Below are 23,674 nucleotides of genomic sequence, written 5' to 3' on the forward strand. Positions count from 1 at the left end.
GAATGGATTTATTTTTTTCCTTTTTTACTGACTAGGCGGCCCTGGCAGCCAGCACAGCACTTTAGGGGAGAAGATGCTGCATCGGGGTGGCTGCCCTTCTCCCTGTCTGTGCTGTTCCTTGGCCAAACCTGGACTGGGGGCTGCTGATGGGGGAGCGATTCCAGGGGTAAACTGCTGGTTTAGAGGATCTTTTTGCAGTAAATCATCGATAGTAACTGCTGTGTAGAGAGCAGAGTGTGACCTGACCTCAGCGAGCCACTGCCTGTCCTGCTTTGTGGTCCTTGCAGAGCTGCTGTCAAAGTGTGTGTCTCTGCAGTCATCGCTGCTGTGCTTGTAGCTCCTGGGGGGGGTCAAAACCGGCTTTACATTTGCTAATCCAGCAGAAAACTAGCCTGGCCGTAAGGGGGAACGGTGCAGTGTGGTTTGGTGAGTTGTACTGGCTCGTTGCAGGGGTGGATGAACACCATGGAGCCTCAAAGTGCTCATTGAGGCTTCCTGACCGCCCCAGTCCTGGTATGGACTCAGGCAGCTCAGGGTGGCTTTAACCTGTTGTACATTAGGGTGAAGGCATAGGAGCTTGGTTCTTCAAACCTCCTGCCCGGCCCAGGGCAGTCATCAGCATCATCTCCAGAAGAAAAGAGACAGGCTAGGTGATCCCTGAATTTGCAAAGTAAAACACAGGCATGGTACTGTCTCCAAGAAGGAGCTATCGTGTTTGAGAATATAAAGATGCCCCAAATAGTGCAAGCCCTGCTGAGCTTCCCTTTGCAGTTCATCTTTCCTGAGCCCCAGCGCAGCCTGGCTGTGATGTTGCTGAAGATGGATGTCGCTTTGTTCACCTTAGGGCAGATTTTGATGCCAAAAAGGATTCGGCTCCATTTGCATGCAGCAGGAACAGTTGTGTAATGACCAGGCAAGGGAAGCGCTGTGTCGTCTGCTCCCAAAAGGAAAACGGCTGTGGGACACAGTCGCTGCAGGCTCGTGCCTTGCAGTGTCTGTCCGTCCGGCTGTATCGCTGTGGCTCGCAGGCTGCTGTACCAACGTGCCCCGGGAGACCGGCATGGGGGGAGCGTGGCGGGGCAGAGCCGCTCTGGTGTTATCCCTTGGGAAGGGAGGAGGAAGCCAATGGGGATCGCTCAAGCCTTTGAGATGGCCGGGTGTCTTCCCTGGGGGCATCAGCATCCCACCCCGAACCAGGCTGGAGGGGACAGCCTGCTTTGCTCTCCACAGCTTACAATTAATGCCGTCATCCCTCCCCCAAGGAGCGAGTGGCTCTAGGGCTGAATTTGTCTAAATAAAAACAGGAAAAAGCACTGCAGCATGGGGCTGGGAAGGTCCCTCCATCACGAAGAGCGGCGGGAACGTGTTCTTACTCATGCTGTGTTCAGGCTGGAAGGGGACTTGGCAGGTTGGGTGTTTGCAGGTATTTCCCGTGTGGGCAGCGCGGCGGGGGACTGTGGGCGCGCTCCTGTGTTGGATAACTTGGGATTGAAAAACAGGACCTCCAGCTGGAACAGATAGAAAGGAGCAGAGCTGTGAGGACAGACCTGGCACAAGGAGGTGGAGGTGGAAAGTAGCTAGGAGTAAATACAGGCTGGAAGTAGGATTGCCCTCCCCAAATAATGCTGTATGGTCTGGCACAGCCTCCCGAAGCCCCTGGAGGGTACACAGTCCCCCCTTGCTGTTCTTGCAGTGGGTCATCAATGGTGACTAGAAGAAACACTTCTGCCCTCTTTACTGCGTTGTTATTTTCTGACAGGACCAGGGATTTGGGAAGGCTTCAGAAAAAGTTGTCCAAGCTGTAGGATACAGGGTGGGGAGAGTGGGTTGGGTGGTTTTGTTCTGTTTTGTTTTGCTTTTTGAAGGGAGGGAGGAAAAGTCTGCCCTTCTCTGCAGACCTCCTTGCATCACTGGACAGTCTCCTGGCTCTTCTTACTGCCATCCCTCCGTCTCCTCCAGTTTCTCTCTCTTGTTAAATACCAAACTTCTCCCAGGCAGATTTTAGATTTACAGTAACTTGATGAAACTTGAATAACTTGAGTCCACGTTGTGCCTGCTCCTCTCTCTTCTTCCATAGTCCTTCCAAGCAGCTCTTGCATCAGCTGGCTCTTGTTGACCCAAGAGGTGTCGCAGCTCCACCACCAGCGGGCCCGTGGCTGGACTTGTGGGCTGGGAGAGAGGGGCAAAGAGAGCAGTATTGTCCCTTCTGAGGTCAGCCTGCAGTCACACCAGGTGGTGCGCACCGTGAAAGCCCAGCTTTGGTGCGGGGCTGCATGGGGATGTGCGAGAGGCATGTCGGGAGCTGGTGCATCTCCTGGAGTCTCCTCGTTCAAGGAGCATGGCACGTCGGCTGGAGCAGCACCTAAGGAGGGGTGATCCCACCGAGTTGCGTGGGATTGTGTGGGAGCTGCAGAGGTCGGGTGGAAGCCAAAGAATAGATGATGATGATGATGATTTTCCTAATACCTTGTAGGCTTTTGGAGCATGAACTTGCTGTTGCTGAAGGCATCCATGGGGATGTGAAGGTGGCAGGTGCCGGGCACGGAGCCTGCGTGTGACTGTCCATCACTCGTGTGTGGCAGAAGGATTCCCACTGCAGGCGCTCATCAGCGATGCTGGAGTAACTACTTAGTGCTTTAACTTTGTTTGAACGTCTGACGGAGCCCTGGCCTTGATGGGCCAATCTGTCACTGAGTGGGACTTGATTAAATTACCTTTCCATTTGTAGGAAATGGGTTGTTAGGGCTGTTTGCCCATTAATGATTTATCTTTTGCTCCCCTCGAGGAGAACAGTGCTTTGTTGCCTGTCTGCTCTGGTATGTTTGGAAAGTCTCGCTGCCCAGCAAGTGGAAGGAAGGAGGGAAAAGGAGAAGGGAAAAGTGTCCTCTTAGGCATGTGTGACCAGTGCCACGGTGCCAGCCTGCTCTCGGTGCAAGCACCAGCATGCCTGTGCACTGTGCCATGCCTCCGGCACGCAGCATTGAAGCCTCTCAATAGTATTTTGCAGAAGTGAGGAAAATAGGTGCTTCCTCCTTGTGCTCCTGCTCTTGGGCATCTTGCGCTGAGCCGGTGTCGGACCAGGACCAGCGCTGTCAGCTTAGCAGCAAGCTGGATGTAATGCTGTGCAGCCCACTAATTAGTATCTGCGCTTCACTGTTTGTTGTGAATTAAGAAGGCTTTTAATTAATGAACATGTAGTCAAGTAAAATATACGTTTTGTTGTTCAGGCATTCATCCTGCCTTGCCCAGCGGAGGATTACTGGTAATTACTGGAGCCTTGTTAGCAGTTGTTGGTTTGTAAAGGCATGCATCCAGTTAGCTTGGGTTTGGATCTCTCACCACGTGTATCTGCGAGCCCTCCAGCCTGTGGTGATGTCCCCGACGCTGCGCCCTCAATGTGTTCGCTTGTCCCGGTGCAGGTTTGCTATATCCCTCGCTTAAAGTCTCTCAATTTTAGGTGAAATTCTGTGTTTCACTGAAGGCTTCACCCTTGCTCTCTGTTGGAAAAATCTTCCCTGCGATGTAAAAATCTTCTCTACAAAGGCACTAACTGAAGCTTTGTCTTTCCTTCCGCTTCAAACCCTTAACAAGCCTGTCCTGGCCCTCCCCAATGGCCGGTGGTCAGGAGGAGGTTAGTGGAGGTGTGTGCTCCGGGGCTTTGCCTGCGTGTGAGTACCGAAGGAGCAGGATTTAAATCCGAAGGCAGAAGCAGTGGGAAGGGGGTGTAAGCCGGACACCTTTCCGGGGCTGCTTGTGACCTGCTTTCACCCTCCCCGTGCCTGGGGCTCTCAGTTACATGCTGGGCAGCAGAGCAAAGGGGCTGGGAGACTTCCAGGTCCTGCAGCATCCCTCCCTTCCTGCTGGCATGTCCTGACCTTTGGGGAATTGGAGGAAGGTAGGTAACCTACACCCGCCCCGATCCTCTTACACACGAGTAAGCTGAGCGCAGGCGGCTCAGGCGGATTTAAATGCACATAAAGGCATGCATTAATGGGAGGGTGTCCACGGTACGCTGTCTGGCAGTGCAGCCTGGATGGCTGTTTCTCCCAAAACCTTGGGTGAGCTGAGCTTAGGAGCCTGCAGGGATGTTGCTGTGCGTAACCCCCGGGATCTCCGGGGTGAGGAGCGCGTTAGCTGGTAGGTTTGGGAGAAGGGAGGCTGCAGCGTGCCCTCTCCTGAGCTGCTCTGGGCAGCATCGCAGCAGCAGAGATTTCGGGACGGGCTGCCCAGCCCCTGGCGTGCCCATGGGAGCTGGGCCCCTGTTTCCCAGCAGACCTTTGCTGCTGTTGCACTGGTGCTAGCCGTCCGAAACCCCCAGCACTGACGAATTTTGCTGTCATATGTGTGATACTGCAGCGGCTGCAGGTTTGACGGGGACGGTGCTATCGCAGCCTTGCGGTCTCTTCCCTGCCTCCGTTTGTGTTGCTGCCCCACCTGCCTGGGAAGAAGGTCCCTTGTCATCTCATCCTTCTTACTGAGGGTTAGCGAGGAAGGAGAGAGCTGACAGGAATGTAGGAGTGTCCTTCGTACATCTCCCACCAGTTTCTGTGAGGATGAGGAAGCCTGGGGCAGGTTGTGTTTTCCCTGCTGATGGGAGACTTCCAGGGAAAAAAGACACCATTGGTTAAAAAAAAAAAAAAAAAATCACGGGCCAGGTTCATCCATGGTGAACCCCCGGGGAGTGGTCCCGGTTACACCAAGGATGACGTTATCCTGCAAAGGATGGGAGCTCGTGTTAGCTGGTGTGCCTCTCGAACACCGTCCGGATCCCGAGTCCCGGCTGCGCCACCGGCAGTGCTGCCTTCTTTCGCTGATGGATGTCGGGAAGAGAGGCCAACCCGTATGTGAGCTCCCCTCCTCGCACTGCTGAAATCGTAGATAGACCTGAGGCTGGAAAATGTTTAAGCATCATTAAAAATGCATGTTTTGTGACCCACTTAGGAAGACATCCAAGACCTTCGATGGTTTTCAGTAGCTGCATGCCAGGGCGCCGTTACCGTTGTCTGTGGAAGAAGAGGGCGTCACGCCATGTCCTCGATGGTGATCTCTTCTGCGAGTTTCTGCTGTGAAGGAAACTCATTTCCTCCAAAATATCTTGAAGTTTGAATTTTATGCCGCTTCTGCATTTCTCCTGGCTTGTTTCAGGCTAAGCAAGCTGCTCATGCCCAGCCCTGCGCCACTCGGTGCCTGCTCCTGCCTTGCAGAGACGCAGGGACTTCTTGTTCCCTTGCTCGTGGTGTCACCAGACTGTGGTGGCTCCTCCATTTCAGCGCAGGGGATCGGTGCAAATTCATAGCAGTCACTGGGTACTAAAGGATTTAGTGAGTATATGGACAGACACAACTAAATAACAAACTTTGTACATTTTTTTCATGTGCTTTGTTCATCTGTTAAGAGCAAATGACTGTTATTTATGACGGCACTTGTGTCTGTGGGACTAAATATTTGCCGGTCTACTTGGAGATAGTCCCGAAGCTGTAGGTAGTGCGAGTCCTCCCTGCAGAGCTGTCTGGGATTGCGTGCTGGCTGTGAGTCCGGCGTGTATATATAAATGAGAGGAGGGATGGTTTCGTAAAGTGCAAATTTGTAATGTTCATCTGGATGTGGATCTTTTTGGCCCTGGAGACTCAGAATGGGTCACGGAGGTTTTTGCTTCTGTATTGCTGATATGAATATATCCAAAGATAACAAATGCTTTCGCAGGCAGTTTTATGTGGGGTTTGGTGGAGCGAGTAACCAAATATCCAGCCTTTCTGTGCAAAATTTCAGAGTGATGCTGGGAGGAGATGGGGCCTCCTGCAAGCTCAGCATCCCAACTATCTCCCAGAAGAGCAAAGCCCCTCATCACCCAGGGTTTGGCTGCCTGGAGGCTTCCTTATCCCGGTGCTTTCTGCCAGGTGGGCTGTGGACCCCATGGAAAAGTAGAATATGAAAGAATACAGAGTCTGCAATGGAGCTGGCAGCCCCAGGGTGGATCTGTTCCACCTAAGGAGGTTTCTCGGGCTGAACCTGATACCTGCCGCAGGAATTTGACTTGGGATATTTTTAAATGCAAGCATTATCAGGGCTGCCTGAACCTATGGATTTGTTGATCTGCGTTCCATCTGCCGAGTAATTTAATGACCTAAGAATACCCCAAAGGGAGGATCTCAATGTTACCATCAAACTCCCATGGCGGAGGTTGTGTTGAAAGGGGACCTGGGTGCCAGACGTGGGCTGGGGACTCAGTCTGCAGCGATGCCATCGTTCCTTCTTTCTTGAAATCTGTAGAAGAGGAGCAGCTGGGCTTTGAGACTCATTGGGTGACACACATGGGCTGATGTGGGGTTGGCTTCCTTAGCAAGCCTGGAGCCTCTCTCTTGGCAGTGTCCTGCAATGTCTGCTTTAATTTAATTTAATACAGAGCGGTACCCAGGGAGCCGACAGAGTGGTCCTAGCGTGCAGCACACGGTTTTGATCTTCTAACAGCTTGGAAGGTCTCATCTGTGCTTAGCAAACTTCTTAAGTGATTTGTGAATGAAATTCTGGCATGAAAACCTGTGGTTGTTAAAGGTGCAAAGAAGGAACGGGTTCCCTCTGCAGATGAGATATCCTCAGACTAGATATAAGGAAGAAATTTTTTACACTGAGGGTGGTGAAGCGCTGGCCCAGGTTGCCCAGAGAGGTGGTGGATGCCCCATCCCTGGAAACATTCCAGGTCAGGTTGGACGGGGCCCTGAGCAACCTGATCTAGTTGAAGATGTCCCTGCCCACGGCAGGGGGGTTGGACTAGATGACCTTTAGAGGTCCCTTCCAACCCAAACCATTCTATGATTATAAAAGGGGATGTCTTCTGCAGTTTGAATCCCTGGGGAAGAGGAGGCAGGAGTGTTACGGGAGTCTGGGTGGCAGAAACCCTTTTACTACTGCAGAACACCTGCTCTGAGAAACAGGCAGGTTGTTGCCTGCATGGGTGCTGGTCAGACCCAACTCCAAAGTGTTCCCTTAGGCTTCCCCCAGCAGGACCAAGCGGCTTCGGAGCTGTCAGGGATGCGCTGGGAAATGGAGGTCCTGATGGACGGGCTCAGTCCATGGAGATGGTCTGTAGCAGCGCAGTGCGTGTCTGCGTGGGCTCTCAGCGAAGACCTTCTCCATCACGGTTCCTGGTACTGGTCCTCGCCCCCAGTATGGGGTGGCCATAAACAGGTTTTGGTTTTTTTTTTTCCTTCCCTGATGTTAGTTTTTTCATAAAGGTTTGATCCACTGAAATGTGGCACCCCTTGGAGGAGGCGTGCTGGGCTCCCGCTGATCTCTCCAGTGTCTCTGGCTGGAGGTGCTGGGGCTCCCCTGGACCCTTACTGGACTCTCAAAGGAGAGGAGGAGCCGGAAGGTGATGCTGCAGGCGCCTGGGTTGTACGCTTGCCTCCCGCTGTGGTGCCGGTGGGGCTAGTCCGGGCCTTTCCCGCAAGGATCCCCTCGCAGGGAAGCAGCCTGGCCAGTTTTGCAGGTATGAATAAAAGCAAAGTCACTGTCCCTGGGGCCTGCGATTAGCTGTGCTTGTGAACCAGGAGGCAGGTGTTAACACATGCCGGCAGCGAAGCAGAGCTTTGTACCCCGAGCTGTTACTGGGTGGTCGGTACTTTGCGTGTCGCTGCCGTTCCGAGCTGTGTAATGAAAAAGTTTCTATTTTTATTGGGGCTTCTTTTTTTTTTTTTTTTTAAATTTTCCTTTCTGGTGATGAGATGTGCAGCGTGAGCCACCAATTATCTGATAATGAGTGGTTATTTCCCTATAATCACACCTTCACCACCATTTTTTTTCATTGCTATTCAGAACTGTCTGCAGGGGACAGGAGGGGACATTTGGCCGCATCCAGCGGGGCTAACTGGCTCTCCAGCATTTTAACAAAAGCATCGGCTGGACTAATTTTTATCTCCTCTTGCGTTCCCTGCCAGCTTTGCTCTTCAGGCCCTGTGATTCTGGTGTAGCAGGTTTGAGGTCTGGCTCCATAGTTCTCCTGGTGGCTGCCAGACTTTTTATTCCAATGGAAATGGAGAGCAGAATATTGTAGTCAAAGGACAGAGCGAAAAAGAACCCCCAAACCCTCCACCTCCTCCAAAAGCCAGCAAACCGAAATCTCGCAAAGACCTCCTGGCCTCTCTTGAGAAGAGTTTTGGAAAGCTTTTGAAGAAATCCACTTGAAAGACTTGTGGAAACAGCACTGATGCCTGCCCATGTTTCATCCCGTGTGTGTGTATATGTATATATGTATATGAAGGCAAGGGGAGAGTCCTGTCCACCTCTGCAGGGTTCGGGTTTGGCTCAGGACATAGCTGACCTCTGTAGTTGCTCCTTTTTGCAGGTTTGCTTCCTGAGTGATCTCTAGGCCTCCCCACCCCCCCCTTTTTTTTTTTTCCTTTCAAATGGTAAAATCATGCAAAAAGAGTTTGGAAGAAGCCTGTTGGATTCACTCGTCTGCCCAAAGGCAGGATCAGCTCCCTCGAAGTGATGCTCGCAGAAGGTCACTGTTCCTGTCCCCGGACATCTCCAGCGCCGGAGTCCCCCGGTCCCTGCCCCTGGGCTTAGGCAGTTGTCCCAAATACCCAGAGTCATTGCAACCATTTAAGCTCATGGCTTCTTCTCTTGTCTGTTGTGGACATAGAGAACAGATCAATCTTTTCTATACTTAATAAAAGTTGCTATTTGTAGACTGTTAGGATGCCTCCGGTCAATTTTCTCCCACTTCTGCGAAACGCTGTCGTTTCACTCAGCCTCTCCCTGCAGGATGTGTTTTCCAGCCCCAATGTCATCCGTATGGGTGAATTTTTATGGTGCACATCTGTCTGAGGCGTGCAGTATTCCAAACTGGGCATAGGCTGTTGAGGACTTACCAGAAATTGCATTGTGTGTCTCAGATAGGACTTTTCTGTTCCTATAACCCTGAATTTATTTGCTTTTTTTAGCTCGCTTTTAAAAGTTCCATTGTAATTTGTATTGGATTTATAATAAGCCATGATTATTGGCTCCTTTTCTGCTAACCAGGCAGTTGCCCAATATCTGTTGGGTTGGTTCTCTCTACTGATGTAGCGTGGTGTCTTGCATTTATCATGTCCTGTATTTCAGTCTCCGTGTCTCCAATGTGTCCATCTTATTTTGAGTTTAAACCCTGCCTTTCGGTGTGTTTTAAACCCATCTGTACGTCTTCATAGCCTAACTTACGAGCTTATTGGAGTTGTTTAGGTGGATAATCGGAAAATCCCGTATGTGCCGGAAAGAGAGAATGACTGCAATCCAGATAAAGTGCAGCATTTGCTGCTGAGGCTTATTGACTGGTAACATCATCATTTTCTAATTGCAGCAATAAAATGTTCAATAGCTGGACTGGGAATGCTGCAGTAATCGTAATGAAAATACTTTGTGCTTTCCCAGTGCTTTTCTTTCAAGAAACAAGAAGTCCTTTACGTGCGTTAATGGACCGGTATGTCCACTCTCCATTCGGCCTTGTATTTTAATATGTATTTCATAGGAAAGGAAGCAGATAACATAAGGTGGGTCAAAATTCATCCCTGGTGTAGCTTCACTGGTTTCAAGACCCTTACAGCAAGGATAGCTTGTGCCAAAAGACATTTTTGAGTTTAGGTCTCCTATATGGTCTTGTGCTGTGATGGGTCAAATACTGTTTGCTTGCCAGTTGAAGCCTGAAAATGAAACTTAGTGCTGTTTTTTCTTGGAAACATGGTTCTCTGGTATTCCTGCAGCATGTAAGGAAAGTTTCGGGGTAGGGTCTGCTTGCACCAAAGAGAACATTTGTTTCACGGAGGCTGGTGGGTGCCGGCGCTGCGCTGAGGCTGTGGTCCCAAGGCGGCTCCAGTTATAAAGTGGATTTTGCTTCAGGCTGGTGGCCCAGATGGGTTATCGTGCGATGGGCAGGATGGAGCTGACTGCTCACCTCGTTTGGAAACGGGTCTTCATCAGTGCAGAAGGGTCAGTCGCAAGGAGAACGGCGAAGGGCTGGTGCCAGAGCAGATCAAGACCTATCGATCGTTTCAGTTAGCCTCTTTGATTGCATCAAGTTTCTGATGTCTTGGAAGAAATTCCTTGTGCAGCCTCCTCTCAGGAGCATCGTTCCTTCCAAGGAGGCATCTTCATGGGATCAGACTCGGTACCTTTGTTTTGGGATCCCAGCTCCCTTAAGATGCATTCCCTGCCATAATGGTGTGTATTTGCCCGGTTGCTTTCCTTGTGAGCTGTAATTTATCCTGGATGCGAGACAGAGAGATTAGCCCCAGCTGGTCTTTATCCCTTTGGTCTCTTGTTCACAGTCTTTTCAGTCCTTGTGTCACTGTGGTGTTTGCTTACCAAAAAAGCAAGCACTATAGGGCCACGTTAAAGCATCACTTCTCCCCTTAGGTTCGGTTCCCACCAGCTGCACCAAAGTATTAAGGAAATCACAGTTACAGAAATCAAGAGATAGTAGTAACGTTTTTTTAAATCAAAATGGAAGAAGTTGCTTACCTTCTTTATTTCAACATGGCCTGGTAGAAGAAGGATGCTGTTGTCCAAGCTGTCACCCAAAGAAAGGCTCCAAGAATTTTTAAGCCCATTTTTGTACCCTACTTATTTTACCTATTAATTTTTAACCAGATACATAAGTTGAATTGCCCTTGTTATTGCGATGTAGCATTACATCCAATTTGTTAACCAAAAGCAGTTATTACAAGTGACAAAGTTGCACTTGGCGTAGAGTCATGGTCTAACTTAGGTCTGGAGGCCTCTGGTCAAACCCCCCGCGCAACCTTGGGCCAACCTAGATCACGTCACTCAAGTCCTTAGACTTAAATTTCTGCAAAACGTACACATTTCATGTCTCTCCACAGTACTTATGGATTTCAGGCGAATCTGATGGGATATTTTGTAAGGAGCAGTGGTCTTTGAGCTCTGGATTTGTTCTGTGGAGCCCCATGGCCTCCCTCCGCGGCTCCTGCCCGCCACCTGCTTCCACCGAATGTGGCTTCAGGAAATGTCACAGCTTGTCACAAGCAGCCAACGTTGGCTATTTTTAGGCCTCCATTTGCTTGAACAGCTTTCAGTTTGCATTAGCAGGGAGAAGAAATAGCCTTGCCAGGTTGGTGGTAGTTGCCAAGCGATCACCCAAATTTGGAATGATTTATGAATGATTATTTGCCGTACTATTTTGATGATTAATTTCCAGCGTAATTCTTTAAAACCACAAAAGTACCGCCTGTGCCTGCATCTGCAGATGCTGTGAAAATCCATCTTATCTTTTGGCAGCCAGGCTAGACTATTAAATATAGATACCCGTTTCCATTTAATATTAATAGCTATTAAATGTGATGAAAGCAGATGCGTCTTCTAGAGCCAATGTGGAAATTGCTCCATTTGAGAAATGACGGGTGATCAACACTTCCATGAGATCTGGATAATCCCAGACGGGAAGGGCTGGTGTTTCTGAATCAAACCCACGGTGTCAGCAGGGAGACTGGTTGACGACGGGATAAATAGGGAATCTCCTAAGGAGGTGGGATTGGTTTCCGTGGTATTTACTTGTGGAAACACCTGTGAAGAGAAAGGGCTCGGAGTTTTGTCTGGGATTGCCGCAGCAGAGGTTGGCTTTGATGCTTGCCTGTCTTCATGGACCTCCTCCACTCTGCCTGGGGAGGAAAAAAGGCTTTTACCAAATAAGTGTGATGTTTTTTATATGTTTAGATACACAACTCCTCGGGAAAAGGCAGCAGAAAGTGCACAAGAGGTAGAACTGAGAAGAAGGAGGCTGAGGGTGAAAAATTGCTCTTTCCACATTGTGTTTTGCAGCTGTGTTGTGTCCTGTCCGTCCTGTCCCCATCTCACCCCGTGTTTCTTTTCATCGTCCCCAAACCCAGCAAACGTGCCGTGATTCCTGGGCACTGGCTCCGGATGGCAGTGGGAGGTAAACTGAGGCAGGGGGGAGGCAGAGTCGGTGACCCACTTCAGGCGGCTCAGCCGGGGGGGCGGTTTTGACATGGGTATGATGGGGCCATGCTGAAGCCGCTCCGGTTTGTGGAAGCGACTCCTCTGGCTCATCCCTGGGGACTGCGTGTCACACTGCATCACCCTGAGCATCCCTGGACACGTGCGGTCCTTCCCCGTCCTCCTGGCCGGGGTTTCCCCCAGGCAGCCGGGTCAGGCACCATTCGCTGCAGGACAGGGATTTGATGGCCAGTGCTTTTTTATTCCCCCAGGAGAGGGAAGGAGGAGGTAAGACTTTAGCAGAGATTAATTTAGCCTGCGTCAGACATCCGAAAGTCAGATGTCTGAGCGAGTCATGTGGGGCTGCCTCTCATCAGAGGAGCAGGCAGTGGCTCCCCGTGGGCAGCAAGGGCTGGGTGATGGGTCTGGTGTTCAGACCCCCAAAATCAGGTGAGAGAAACGTGTAGCATTGAATGCATCCTCCTTCATAAGTGTTGCAAAGAAATTTGGGTGCTAAGTGTTTGCAGTGACCTGAGGTGGTGATAAACGCCGACATGAGAACCAAGCCTAGACTTTATTTTTGGTAAAGATAAAGCTCTGTTTTTTTTGTAGGAAGCCTTATCTGTGACAACAATCACATGCTGGTGCCCTGGAAACATCAGAAACAAGTTGGGTTGGATCAGCTCCTAAAGACAGCGAGGTGGAAGAAGAGCTTTGAGTCACCCGTTTCTGTAATCCTCTGAGCTAGGGACCAGGGAGTTTTCCAGGGGACACACTTCAGATGATGAAGGAAGGGCTCTTTGGGCTTTCCAGTAGACCTCTGGTGACAACTATGGAGGGAAAGCTTGGACCGAGGCAGGGCATGGGCTGTGCTGGCTTTCCCCTTGGAAACTGTAGTGGCAGGGGAGGGCGCTCCTCTCTGGTGCCTGTTACAGCCTGCGTGCTCTGCCCGGGCTGGCTGTGGGCAGCCTGCTGTCCCCAGGCGGGCAAAATCGTGTCCCAGAGTCACCGCATGGCAACGTGTGATAAGAAGGACATCACACGCTGCAGCACTTCCATAGCAGTGGGGAAAACACCCCTGAAATACGCTGCCCGTCAGACCTGGGAGAGCACGGCAGCAACGGGTCTGGGCTCTCCTGGTTCTCGCTTTGCGAGAAGCTTGGTAGCACCATGGGGTTTGTTAAAAGCACTGATGCTGCTCCACCGTTTGCTTCAGCAGCACTCCAGTGTTTCAGGAGTGTCGGCGTCAGCTGGTCGTGCTGAAGCCCGTCTCCGAATGGCATCAGGAACTGCTGATTTACTCCTTTAGCATCCTCTGATGAGGAGGATGAGGTTGCTTTGATGAAGACCAGCTGCAGGCTGTGCTGCTGTGGAAAGGTGAGCGGTTTGGGCTGTGGATTGTGGAAATGGGCAGCAGCGTGGTTTCCCTGGCACTTGACAGCAGCTTTCACTGCGTCAGCAGAGCGTCTCGCTGGGATTTCGGTGGTGACTCTGTTGGGCTGGGGCTCCTTGCAGCCGTGCATCTGCTGGGCGGGTTGTTGCCTGTCTGGGAAAAGTGTTTTTCCGTAGCAAGCTGATCCAGCTTAGCTCCTTGCTGATACGATGAGCAGCGTCGCGGGATTTCTCGCAGGCAAAACGCACTCTTGTTGGATGGCTGGTATCATCTTAAGCAGCAGGACTTTGTGGCTTTACCATGCCGTGCAGGCAGCACGTTGATGAGCTGATTTGGGTTTTATTTGGAAGAAATGATGGAGCCTTTTATTGCCCTGTCATTTCTCGTGCACACGAGAGACTTGCCCTGTGTGTTTGCGGCACAGCACCGCAGCCTGGGCTCTCGATGAGTCCTGCGGTACCATCCCAGCACGATGCATCACCAGCGGAGACGCTCGAGTGCAGCGCTGTGCTGTGGACGGCCTCCAGTGCTGCCTGCGGCCTTGGACGGCACCTTGCTTCCCACGTCTGAGAAGAGCAAACTCGAGATGGCCACTTTGTTGTGGCTCTGACACCTGATGGCTTGCAGCCTCTGCAGTGCTCGTGTCCCTGAGCTTGACACTGGATGTGGTGGCCGGCTGGAGGAGGATGCGGCTGGCAGGGGAGGGGTGCTGTGCAGGTGCTCTTGCATGTCCAGAGCCAAAGTGCTCTGGAAGTGGGGCTTGGCGATGTTAACATGTATCGTGTGTTGGGGAAGTGGTCTCCAGGAATGGGTGAGATGAGCTGCAGGCACAAGCCAGGAGTACTCTGGACAGCCCGATGTCACCGAGCATCGCTTGCATCCTGCTCCGGGCCTGTTACCCTCACCCTGTACGGCCTCTGCCACTCCACGGGGCTGCTCTAAGACTAGTAGGTCATAGAATCATTAAGGTTAGAAAAGACCTTTGGATCATTGAGTCCAACCGTCAACCCAACACCACCATGCCCACTAAACCATGTCCCTAAGCGCCTCATCTACACGTCTTTTAAATACCTCCAGGGATGGTGACTCCACCACTTCCCTGGGCAGCCTGTTCCAAGGTTTAACCACTCTTTCAGTAAAGAAATTTTTCCTCATGTCCAATCTAAACCTCCCCTGGCGCAACTTGAGGCCATTTCTTCTCGTCCCATGGCTTGTTACTTGGGAGAAGAGACCAACACCCACCTCGCTACAACCTCCTTTCAGGTAGTTGTAGAGAGCGATGAGGTCTCCCCTCAGCCTCCTTTTCTCCGGGTCGGTTGAGTTCCTTTTTCAGCGCAACCAACTTCGCATTCAAGGAGGTGTATGTATCAGTCAGTGACTCTGGCCCTGTTTCTGGTTTCTGTTGTTTCCCTTTCCTCGTCCAGAGATGCATGCTGAATTCACCCATGGGTGGCTCGGCCGCTTCTACCTCCTGAGCGAGCTGAGGGAGGAGCAAGCCCTGCCTGGCTTCTGGTGGTACGGTCTTCTGGGTAGCCTGGCATTGCTGTGCAGCTGCAAAACAACCCTAAGACAGCTTTTTCTAGGGATGTTGGGAACAACCACGGGCCTGCCAAGGGCAGGTGATGCCAGGCTGGTGACTTGGATGCTTCAGAACTCAGCTCCCTGCTGGCAGATGTGCAGTTCTTGCCACTAATAAGCCAAAAGGCAGCTGCCGAGATGTCCCGTCTTCACCGCCGTGGTTGTTGGTGGCTTTGGGGAAATCCAGGAATACTACTGTAATTAAAATCATCAAACTGCTGCTTCTATTCCATTGTGGTTTTACCTGTGGACAGCCGTAAATGATCTCTTTTTCCTGTAGGTAAATGAAACCGTTTGGATGCAGAGGACAGCTTGCAGCACGTGGTTTGCTTTCGGGTTGTACATGGCTCCTTGGCGGGTGTCAGGCATTGCAGAGCTCGGCACCTCTGCGGGGCGGGACCCCGTCTGGCTCGGCTTCGCTCTGCAATATCGATCCTGCGCTTTCACCCCCCTCCTCTGCTCATTCCCCTTTCCTACCAGCAGAAAGCCAGATTTAATTTCTTGAGCAGGGCCAGCCCTGCCTTCGAGAGGCTTCAGAGGCTTTGGCGGAGCGGTGGGTGAGCAGCTCAGGGTTGCAGGAGGCTTGGGGAGAAATTCAAGGTGATGTAAGAAGGATGAGGACTTTTACTTAAAGCGAGGATACTTGGGAAGGGAAAGTTTTCCGCTCACAGGGTAGAGAAGGAGGATGTGGGATGTAGGAAGAGGAGAGCATCTGTGCTGGACCCGGAGAGGAAGGTAAGTGGGGATTAATTGCCCGCCCTAGCCGTGGTGTGGTGCCGCATAGCTGTGGTGCTTCGGGCTGGAGACGTCGCAGCCAGGCTCTGGGTGCAGTTTGGGAATTTTAGAGTAAAAGGTCTAACGTTGAACCCTTCAATCCATTTGCCTCCCCCTGCTCCATCCCCTTCCCCCTGAAAAGGCTCTTCTCAGCTCTTGCTTGTCCAGGGGCAGCACTGAAACAGCCCGGCCATGAGCAGCAGCACTCTGGGCTTGCTCCAGATCTCCCTGATGATTTTGGGGTGGGTGCGCTGCGTGGCGGTGCCTCCGGCGGGCACCCTGTCGCTGGGTTTCCCCGCGAACTGCAGTGCAAAGCCCCGGCATGTCACCAGCGCCGGGAATTGCCTGCCTTGTGCCTCCAGCCAGCAGTTTTTCCACCAGCTCTGGAGAAATTGCGAGCAATGGGAAATATTTAGCTGAGGGAAGTTTTAGAGGCAGAAAAAGGGGGTGTGAAGGGAGCTTCTGCCTTAATGGCCTCTTTGTGAGATGCTGCTCTGGGCGCTGAGGTTTCGTGTTGCTCTCCGAGCTGAGAAACAAGCCCGAAGAGGCTTACAGCCGATAGCTGCTGATCCATTTTACATAGATTAAATAGCATCACAGCTCCAAAAATAATCTTCCCAGCTTACCGTTGTAAGGCTGGCTGTTCCTATAGCAACTGCTTCATGCCAGTGCCCTACAAATAAAAACCACAACAGATTGCCTTTAAGTTGGTTCGCAAGTCAAAACAAAGTATGAGATGGGGAATGAAAGGACTCGGCTTGCAGGGGCTCGTGTTTTTAGGGTGCGTAGTGTGTGCAAAATACAAGCATGCGTGAGAGGAGATTTATTAAAAGCTGCTGTTAACGGTGGTGTGTGTCATATTTGAGCCCTTGGTTGCAGATGTTTCCCGCGTGCATCACGAGCGATGAGGAATGCGGATTGTAAAACAGCAACTGCATTTGTAAAACCTTCCTTGTGCAGGAGGGAGAGGAGGATTTTGCAAACCTTGGTAGCTGTTACGTGGGTTACTGTGGTGCCTGGGGGCCAGGCCCGCTCTGCCACGCTTGCATGTCACGGCAGCCCTGCCCGATACCACAGGCAGAGGGCAAAAGCGGCGGTTTCGGGCTTGGGTCGTGCTCCCACGCAGCTGATGGCACCTTGCACGCAGGCTCAGCCCGAAACCTCCGCCTCGGGGCCACCTCTAGCCCAGGGTCCCGGCAGGCATCGCCTCCAGAGACGCCGGTACTGAGTGGCGAGCCCTGCCCCGAGCAGCGCGCGGTGGGTGCAAAGCTTGGCTGCGGGAGGGAGAGGGGGAATGGATTCAAATCGTTGGCGGCCTCCATAAGCCACCAATGGGCACGGGGAGGCCACCAGGGGATGCTGAGTTTGGGAAGGGCAGGAAACCTTGGGAGGATGCTGTGGAAGCTGAGCTGACTCATCCAAGGCACAGGAGTGAGAGGAACGTCACAATTTGTTGTCAAATATTTGCTGCCAGCCTTTTGTGTTTATTTTCTTCGGTAGCTTTTGTTCGCTATAGAAGAGCGACATGAATTCTTGCTAAATGTCTGTCTTTCATGATAAACCCGACTTGTGTTGAGGAGCAGGGTGAGCCGAGGTGAAGCTCGTGAGCCGGGGACGTGCTGCTCCCCGAGGGAGCATCCCCACACCTGCATCCTAGCATGGGTGGGGGGTCCCGGGCTGGGCAGTCCCCCTGCCAACCCACTGAAGGTTTGCTGCTTTAGGGAGGGTCTTCTGTGGAGGGGAGAGCAGATGGCAGAGCTGGTGCCGGCAGCACCGGCTGGTGCCCGGCACAGAGAGGGATGAGGGTCAGGTAGAAGCACCGCTGTCCTCCTTCGCAGACCTTCTGGGGGATCCATCACAGAGCCCCTTCCCTCTGCAGGGGCAGGGTGTGCTGGGGGCTGCGTTGGAGGGTGGCATGGCTGGAAACCGTGTATTAAAGTAGTGTTTGTGTCCTTGAAGGATCTTCCCTGTGTGAAGGGAGCAGGGATGCCTTCCTGGCTCCTGCAGAGCCTCCAAGCTTTTTGCTGGTTCCAAACACACAGCCCCCGGTCCGCCCCTGCCCTGCCCAGCTAGTGGACGTTGGTTTGAGGTTTAATATGACTTAGGAGCTGCTGGGAAGCAGCTTGGGCTTGGAGCTGAGGATCTAAGAGGGACAAACTGGTGAAAGGTGTAAGCGCGGCATCCAGAGGCAATGAGCACAGAGCATCCTCCACCTCAGCAAGTCCTCACTGCCCCAGTTCTGATTCCTCCTCGTTCCCTGCTTGTGTTGGAAACCCCCCTTCAAAGCCATCGTGAAAACTCATTTTAGGTTGGGACACACTCGCTGCGCTGGAAAACTTTGCAGCAGGAGTCTGCTGGGCAGCGCCGGGTTGCCTGGGTGTTCCTCGCCATCGCCCTCGTGCAGTCCTTGCTCTGCCAGCTCTCCCATCGCAGCGGGGCTGGGGTGGGCCAGCGAGGGATGCTGCGCTGCCCTGCCTTGATTTTTCATCTCATGCATTGCGAAGTTTACAGCAAAGCCTCACAGATGTCCCCGGTGTGCTGTGTCCACGCTGGGTCTCGGTGAGAAGCAGCTTTGTCCTCGACAGGTCTCTTCCGAGTTGGGCCTATCGGCCATCGCCAGGGATGGAAAAAATACTCGGCAGTCGTGTTTTCCCCCCCTCCCTAGCTCCCAAGCATTTAGGAATATAAGTTTCTCTAGCTTCCAAGAGGTTTTGTGATCTTGAATCACTGCGATTAGGAAACGCCCCGTTCGGGGGCTGCTGAAGTCCCGAGTGGTGCAAGTCTGCTGGGCCGGTTGCAGGTTTGGTTCTAACAATTGACTGCGGTTTTTGTCCTCGAATGAGGAGCCCTGGACATAGTCTTTCTCTCTGTGGGTATTTCCTGACCTTTGGGGTGTTTTACCAGCCTTAGCAAAGCAAAATCCATTTTTTTTTTCCTGGCTGAGTTGATACAAAGGCTCGAAGGAGGGAGGGATCCCCAACGCCCCGGCATTTTGCCGTGCTCCAAGTGAAGACCTCCAGGCAATGGCTTGCGGCTGTTTCACCTTTCTGGATGAGTGAATCCTTTATCCTCAGCAATCAGGGTAAGTTTTGCTGCTCCTCTCTCCTGCAGCACTTTACAGATGACCTTCAGCAGTAACCGTAGGTGTTGGTGGGTCTTGTGCTGCCGCAGCAAAGTGGCTTCCCAGAGACCATCGTCCCCCAGATGGGCAAACAAGGGGTTGTCCAGACCCCGGACAACCCTGTCCCCCCCCTCCCGGCTGTGCCGCCGGGACAAGCAGGAACGTTCCCTAAAGCTGGTGCAGATCTGAAAGGCTGGTGGTTGCTTGAGGAAGGAGACGGATTTGTGTCTCTGCTTATTTTGGCTTTGGTCAGCTTTCCCTCGGGCTCCCAGGAGAAAGGGGAAAGGCCTCTGGTCCTCACGCCTCCCTTCCCTGGGCTGGAGAGGAGCGTGCTGCTGGCAGCCCGGCACTGGAGGATGCTGAAGTCTCCGGTGAGCGCTGCGTGTGGAGCAAGTGCAGAAGGATGGAGTGGAGGAAACATGAGGATAATTTAAAAAATAATAAGAAGAGCACACACTGCTCTTCTGTTCGTGATGGTGGTCCCCACGGGGCTGCGGTTTGCTTTTTCCTGGCCCTTTTAGGATGCTTTTCCCAGTGCTGCACCTGTAGGTGAAGCCAAGACCTCATTCAACCTCGGCTTTCCCAGAGCCAGGATTTCACAAATAACCGTCTTTACAGTCAAAAAACCTCCAGGGAGCGAAGTGAGGGACCAGGAGTTTCCTGGGACTCGATCGATGCTGCTTGGCCTGTGCTGGTGCTGCGGGGGCAGTAAGGAGCAGAGTGTTTCAGCGCTGGGAGGTGTTTCAGCATTTATTGGGGGTTGGAAACCCATCTTCAGAGCTGGTGTCAGTGCTTCGCCCTGGTGGGTGGCAGTGAGGTGGTTTGGGTGCTTTGCGTGATCGTTTCTGCTTTAACTTGCTCTGATTTGATTGTAGCTTTAACATTGTGTTTCCTTCTTCCTGTGCTTTGATTTGAAGTAATTACGGCAAATTATGTTGCTTGAGATATTTTTATTTTACTGTGAATCACAGAAGCGTGAGTTGGGCCAGGGCTCTGTGCATCCTGGGCGCTGGGGCTGCGGGTGCGGAGGCAGTGCCGGTTTACAGGGATGTGCTTACCAGGGGTGCGGGGATGGGAGGCGTGTAATGAGTTTTCTGTTCTCTGCACTGGGTGTGCTTTCGCTCCTGAGGCAGCACTGCACATCGCTCTCCCGTGGGTGCATCATGACCATCTAGCCTTAAGGTCTCGTTTGAAGTCTGCAGCCTCAGCAGAGGGTCTGACACCCCGTTCCTCCATGGGCACAGGCGGGAGGGGGAAGGTGGGATCCTGCTGCCCGCCCCACCGGCATGGCAATGAAGGCAGCTTTGGGGCGGGCGGGGAGCTGGTGAGGGATGTTCAGCTCAGCTAACTTAGCCTTGGACCAGCAGCATCACGACTGGCATGGTCTGACCCAGGTGCCTTCCCTCTTTTTCCTGGGCTTTGAGGGGTTTATATAATTCTGCACAGTGATTAAAAAAAATGGGCCACGCTGCGTTCGTGCCTCCTGCCTCGAGCTGAGCACGCAGGCAGGGATCATTACCGCAGCCTCGACAAATGGGCAGCGACGGGCAGGAAATAATGCCCTGGCAAAGGATGGAGCCCGTCCATCGCCGCGCAGTGCTGACCCTGTGTTGGAGCGTTTTAATGATGGGCAAAATCCCCAGATTTTTGGGTAGGATTTTGAGAGGAGAGATTTTGGGGTTAAATGCTACCTAGGCACAGGCAGACATGCTTCCTCTTGGTTGGCACAATTTTTGCAGTCTTTGTAAACAGATAAAATTATATTTGGGAAGTATTACCAATGTCTACAAGCAGAAAAATCCCAAATTTGGTTCGTCCCCTTGAGTCCCACAGAGGTAATGGTGTTCTTTGACAGTTAGCGGTGATAGTTGCCTGGCTGGTGTCTGTGATGAAAACTGAGCCAGTGTGGTTGACTTCTGCTTCTGGTAGTTTTATAAAACACTATAACATATTATAAATTGGCCATTGAAGACGGGACTCCTTAGTGATCAGATTGCCAGGTGCTATGGAGAGGTGGCTCCCGTCCGCGTGCTGGAGCGCAGGCAGCTCGCCCAGCCCAGGAGAGGCTGCTGGGATGCTCGTGGGGAGAGCGCAGATGCGCGCCTGGAGAGAGCCAGGGCCTCTTGAGCTGGAAATGGGTGGCTCTAGCCGGGCTGAGCTGTGTAAATGCCACCACCATCCCGTGCCCACCCGGTGTGCGGATTGCACGCCTGAGGTCTGGGCTGTGTTTGGATCGGTGCCCGCGGGTGTGCGTGGGGTGTGCGGTGTCGTGGGACGAGGGCAGGGCCCCAGGGTGGACCTGCTGGACCAGCGCATGGACCTTGCAGCTCAAGAGGAGCAGGTTTCCAGCCCGATCGGAGGCAACGGCTGCAGACAGAGCCTTGCAAGATGGAAGCTGTTTTGCTGGGCAGTAGCTCTGGTGAAAGCTCATGCTGTATTTGATGGCGAAGGAGAGATGCATGGGAGACTGTGAAAGGAGATGGATTCAAGCCTCTACCCAAGACTGCCCTGGAAAGCCTTGGGGAGATGGCTCTGAGCAGCAGTAACAGCACAGTGTTCCTCTCCTGGAGAGGATCGGCTGCACAGTACAGTGTGCTCTGTCCTTCAGATGCACCAGCTGAGGACAGGTACATAGACAATATTCAAAGCTCAAGGGGATGTGTATACGCTGCCAGTGACCCGCAGTGCCTTTGTGTGCCCCAGGATGAAGGGCACCGTGGAAATACTTGAAACAGAAAGTGGACCTTAGGGAGGCTTTGGTGACTTTACTTACTGGTGGAAAAGTGTTTTAAATTTTCCTGCTAGATCTTTTGCAATTGGCACATACAAGATGCCTGCAGTGTAAGCTCATGCCCATCGCCCTGGTCCCTGTGTGCACCCTCCTGGGGACAGAGCCTTCAAATCCTGCATGTTCCCGTTCCCGTTCCCGTTCTCTTTCCCCTGCCCGTCTCCTCCACATGTGCTGGAGACTTCCCTGGTGCCGCCTGTGTTTCCAAAATGCTGGTCCTGTCTCCGAGAGCGGAGCTGTTCCCACCCGGCCGTGCAGCTCAGTAGCTCCCCAGCCTTTCGGTGGGAGCCAGCTCTGCGCCCAGCACCTTGCCTGGCTGCTCACCTTCCTTGGGAAGGTCTCACTTGGCTTCCCGTGGGTGCTGCGAATGCTGGCACTGATGGATTATTTATTCCTTGAGCATCCTTGGTGGCCACAAGCCACACTTCACCTCCTGGCTTTTAAATCAGAGGTTTGTGCGCTGCGGGTGCTCGGGGCTGGGTTGCAGATAGACTGAACGGTTGCATTGGGAGATGCTGCCCTAGTGCTCCGTGAGCTGCTTGCATTTTGCTCAGTGCCCTGTTTCCCAGCAGGGCTTTAATTTTCTTCTGTCGTCCTTGGGCAGCTGGGGTAAATCCCACAGTGTAGGGTAAGCCTTGTCCCTGGGCTATGCTTCCTTGTCACATCACATCCTTTCTGTGTAGCTTCATAGCCACGAGACTCGGTGCAACACCGCGCGGTGCTCCGGGTTGATGGTCCTTTTATATTTTCTAGATTGCTCTGGTTCTTGCCTTAGAAATGCTGCTTCGGTACTGTTAAATGGAGGGCGCTCTTTCTCTCGCTTTCCTTAGCTGGCCCAAGAGCAGTGGAATGGATACGAGCGATGGCTGAACATCACTCTCGATAGCTATAGCATTTCAAAACCTCTTACAAATGAGCCAGGAATAAAAACCAAACACTCACTTATCAGTGATGTACGGGCTTTTCTCCTTTTCCTTGCAGCGCAGAAAGGTGACATGCTGCACCCCCGCTTTAACCAAGGCGTGATGATTGAGGGAGGGGAAACGAAGGGACTGCTCTGTGCTGTGCCGCCTTAGTGATTTTTGGGTGCACCCGGAGAAATCTTGGCTAAACTTTGAACATAAGGATGGGGCGCAGACCCTGTGCAGGACCTGCTCTGCTCTTGCTTTTTGTGTTTGCTTTGGGCAATGCTGCCTCTCAGAGCCGCTCACCTCCTCCGCCTTCCCCGTGGGAGCTGTGGGATGATCTGAAGAAGTGCTGTGTTATACTTGCTGCTTGGTTTTGGGTTGGTTTTCTGGTTTTAAGTCACCCAAGTGTTCTGGAGTTGCAGGAATAACCATTTCTGCTGTACCTGAGATGCCAGTCGTGGAGTTTTCTGCCCTCTGAAGGTGTGATGATGGTTTTGGGTAAAGGCTGTTACTCTCCCCTGTGTCTTTGTGACCTTTCCCTTGGGTGAAATAGTTATCCTGCCCAAAGCAGACCTTGCAGAGCCCCCGTGAGGTTTGGTCCCAGTGGAAGGTGGGCCCACTGTGCCTGGCTCCCATAGCCGTGCGTGGAAAGGGGAGGCATGGCCCTTCCCCGGTGGCACCAGCACACCGATCCCCGTGCCACTCCCCATTGCTCAGCCTTAGCAGCCCTGAACGAAATCCCAGTGACAGCCACAGGAGCCCTTCGGATGCCTCTGCCGGGCTCTGGGTGACGTCCTGCATTGCTCCTCCACGCCACGCTCCGCTCCCGGGGGATGCGGTGGCCGTGATCCCCAGCCCTGGCAGAGCTGCCTCCACGCGGGAGGAGGCAGGTGGTCCCCCTGCCCTCGGCGCTGGCGGGTTAGTACGGTCCAGGGGTAACCATGGAAACTGTTTTTTCTCCATCCCTCCCTTTGCAGATGACTCGGGCGACGAGGAGCCCGCCTCGCAGTCAGACAAGAGCGAGCTGCACGGCACGTTGAAAACCCTCTCGAGTAAGCTGGAGGATCTGAGCACTTGCAATGACCTGATCGCGAAGCACGGGGCGGCCCTGCAGCGCTCGCTCAGCGAGCTGGAGAACCTGAAGCTGCCGGCCGAGAGCGGCGAGA

General features: G+C 52.7%; 1 protein-coding gene across 1 annotated transcript in view; it reads left to right on the forward strand.

Annotated features, from left to right (window-relative positions):
- Nucleotides 1-23,673, forward strand: part of LOC103914437 (oxysterol-binding protein 1-like) — a gene marked incomplete at its 3' end in the record, with an annotated part of 87,977 nt that extends 64,304 nt beyond the window's left edge. Inside the window, exon 3 of the mRNA XM_009321075.1 lies at nucleotides 23,486-23,673. Within this exon, the coding sequence (XP_009319350.1) occupies nucleotides 23,486-23,673 (188 nt within the window). The remainder of the gene's footprint in view (nucleotides 1-23,485) is intronic.
- Between the last annotated feature and the right edge of the window lies 1 nt (nucleotide 23,674).

The sequence above is a fragment of the Pygoscelis adeliae genome, unplaced genomic scaffold (genome assembly GCF_000699105.1).
Source record: "Pygoscelis adeliae isolate BGI_AS28 unplaced genomic scaffold, ASM69910v1 Scaffold403, whole genome shotgun sequence".
NCBI lineage: Eukaryota > Metazoa > Chordata > Aves > Sphenisciformes > Spheniscidae > Pygoscelis > Pygoscelis adeliae.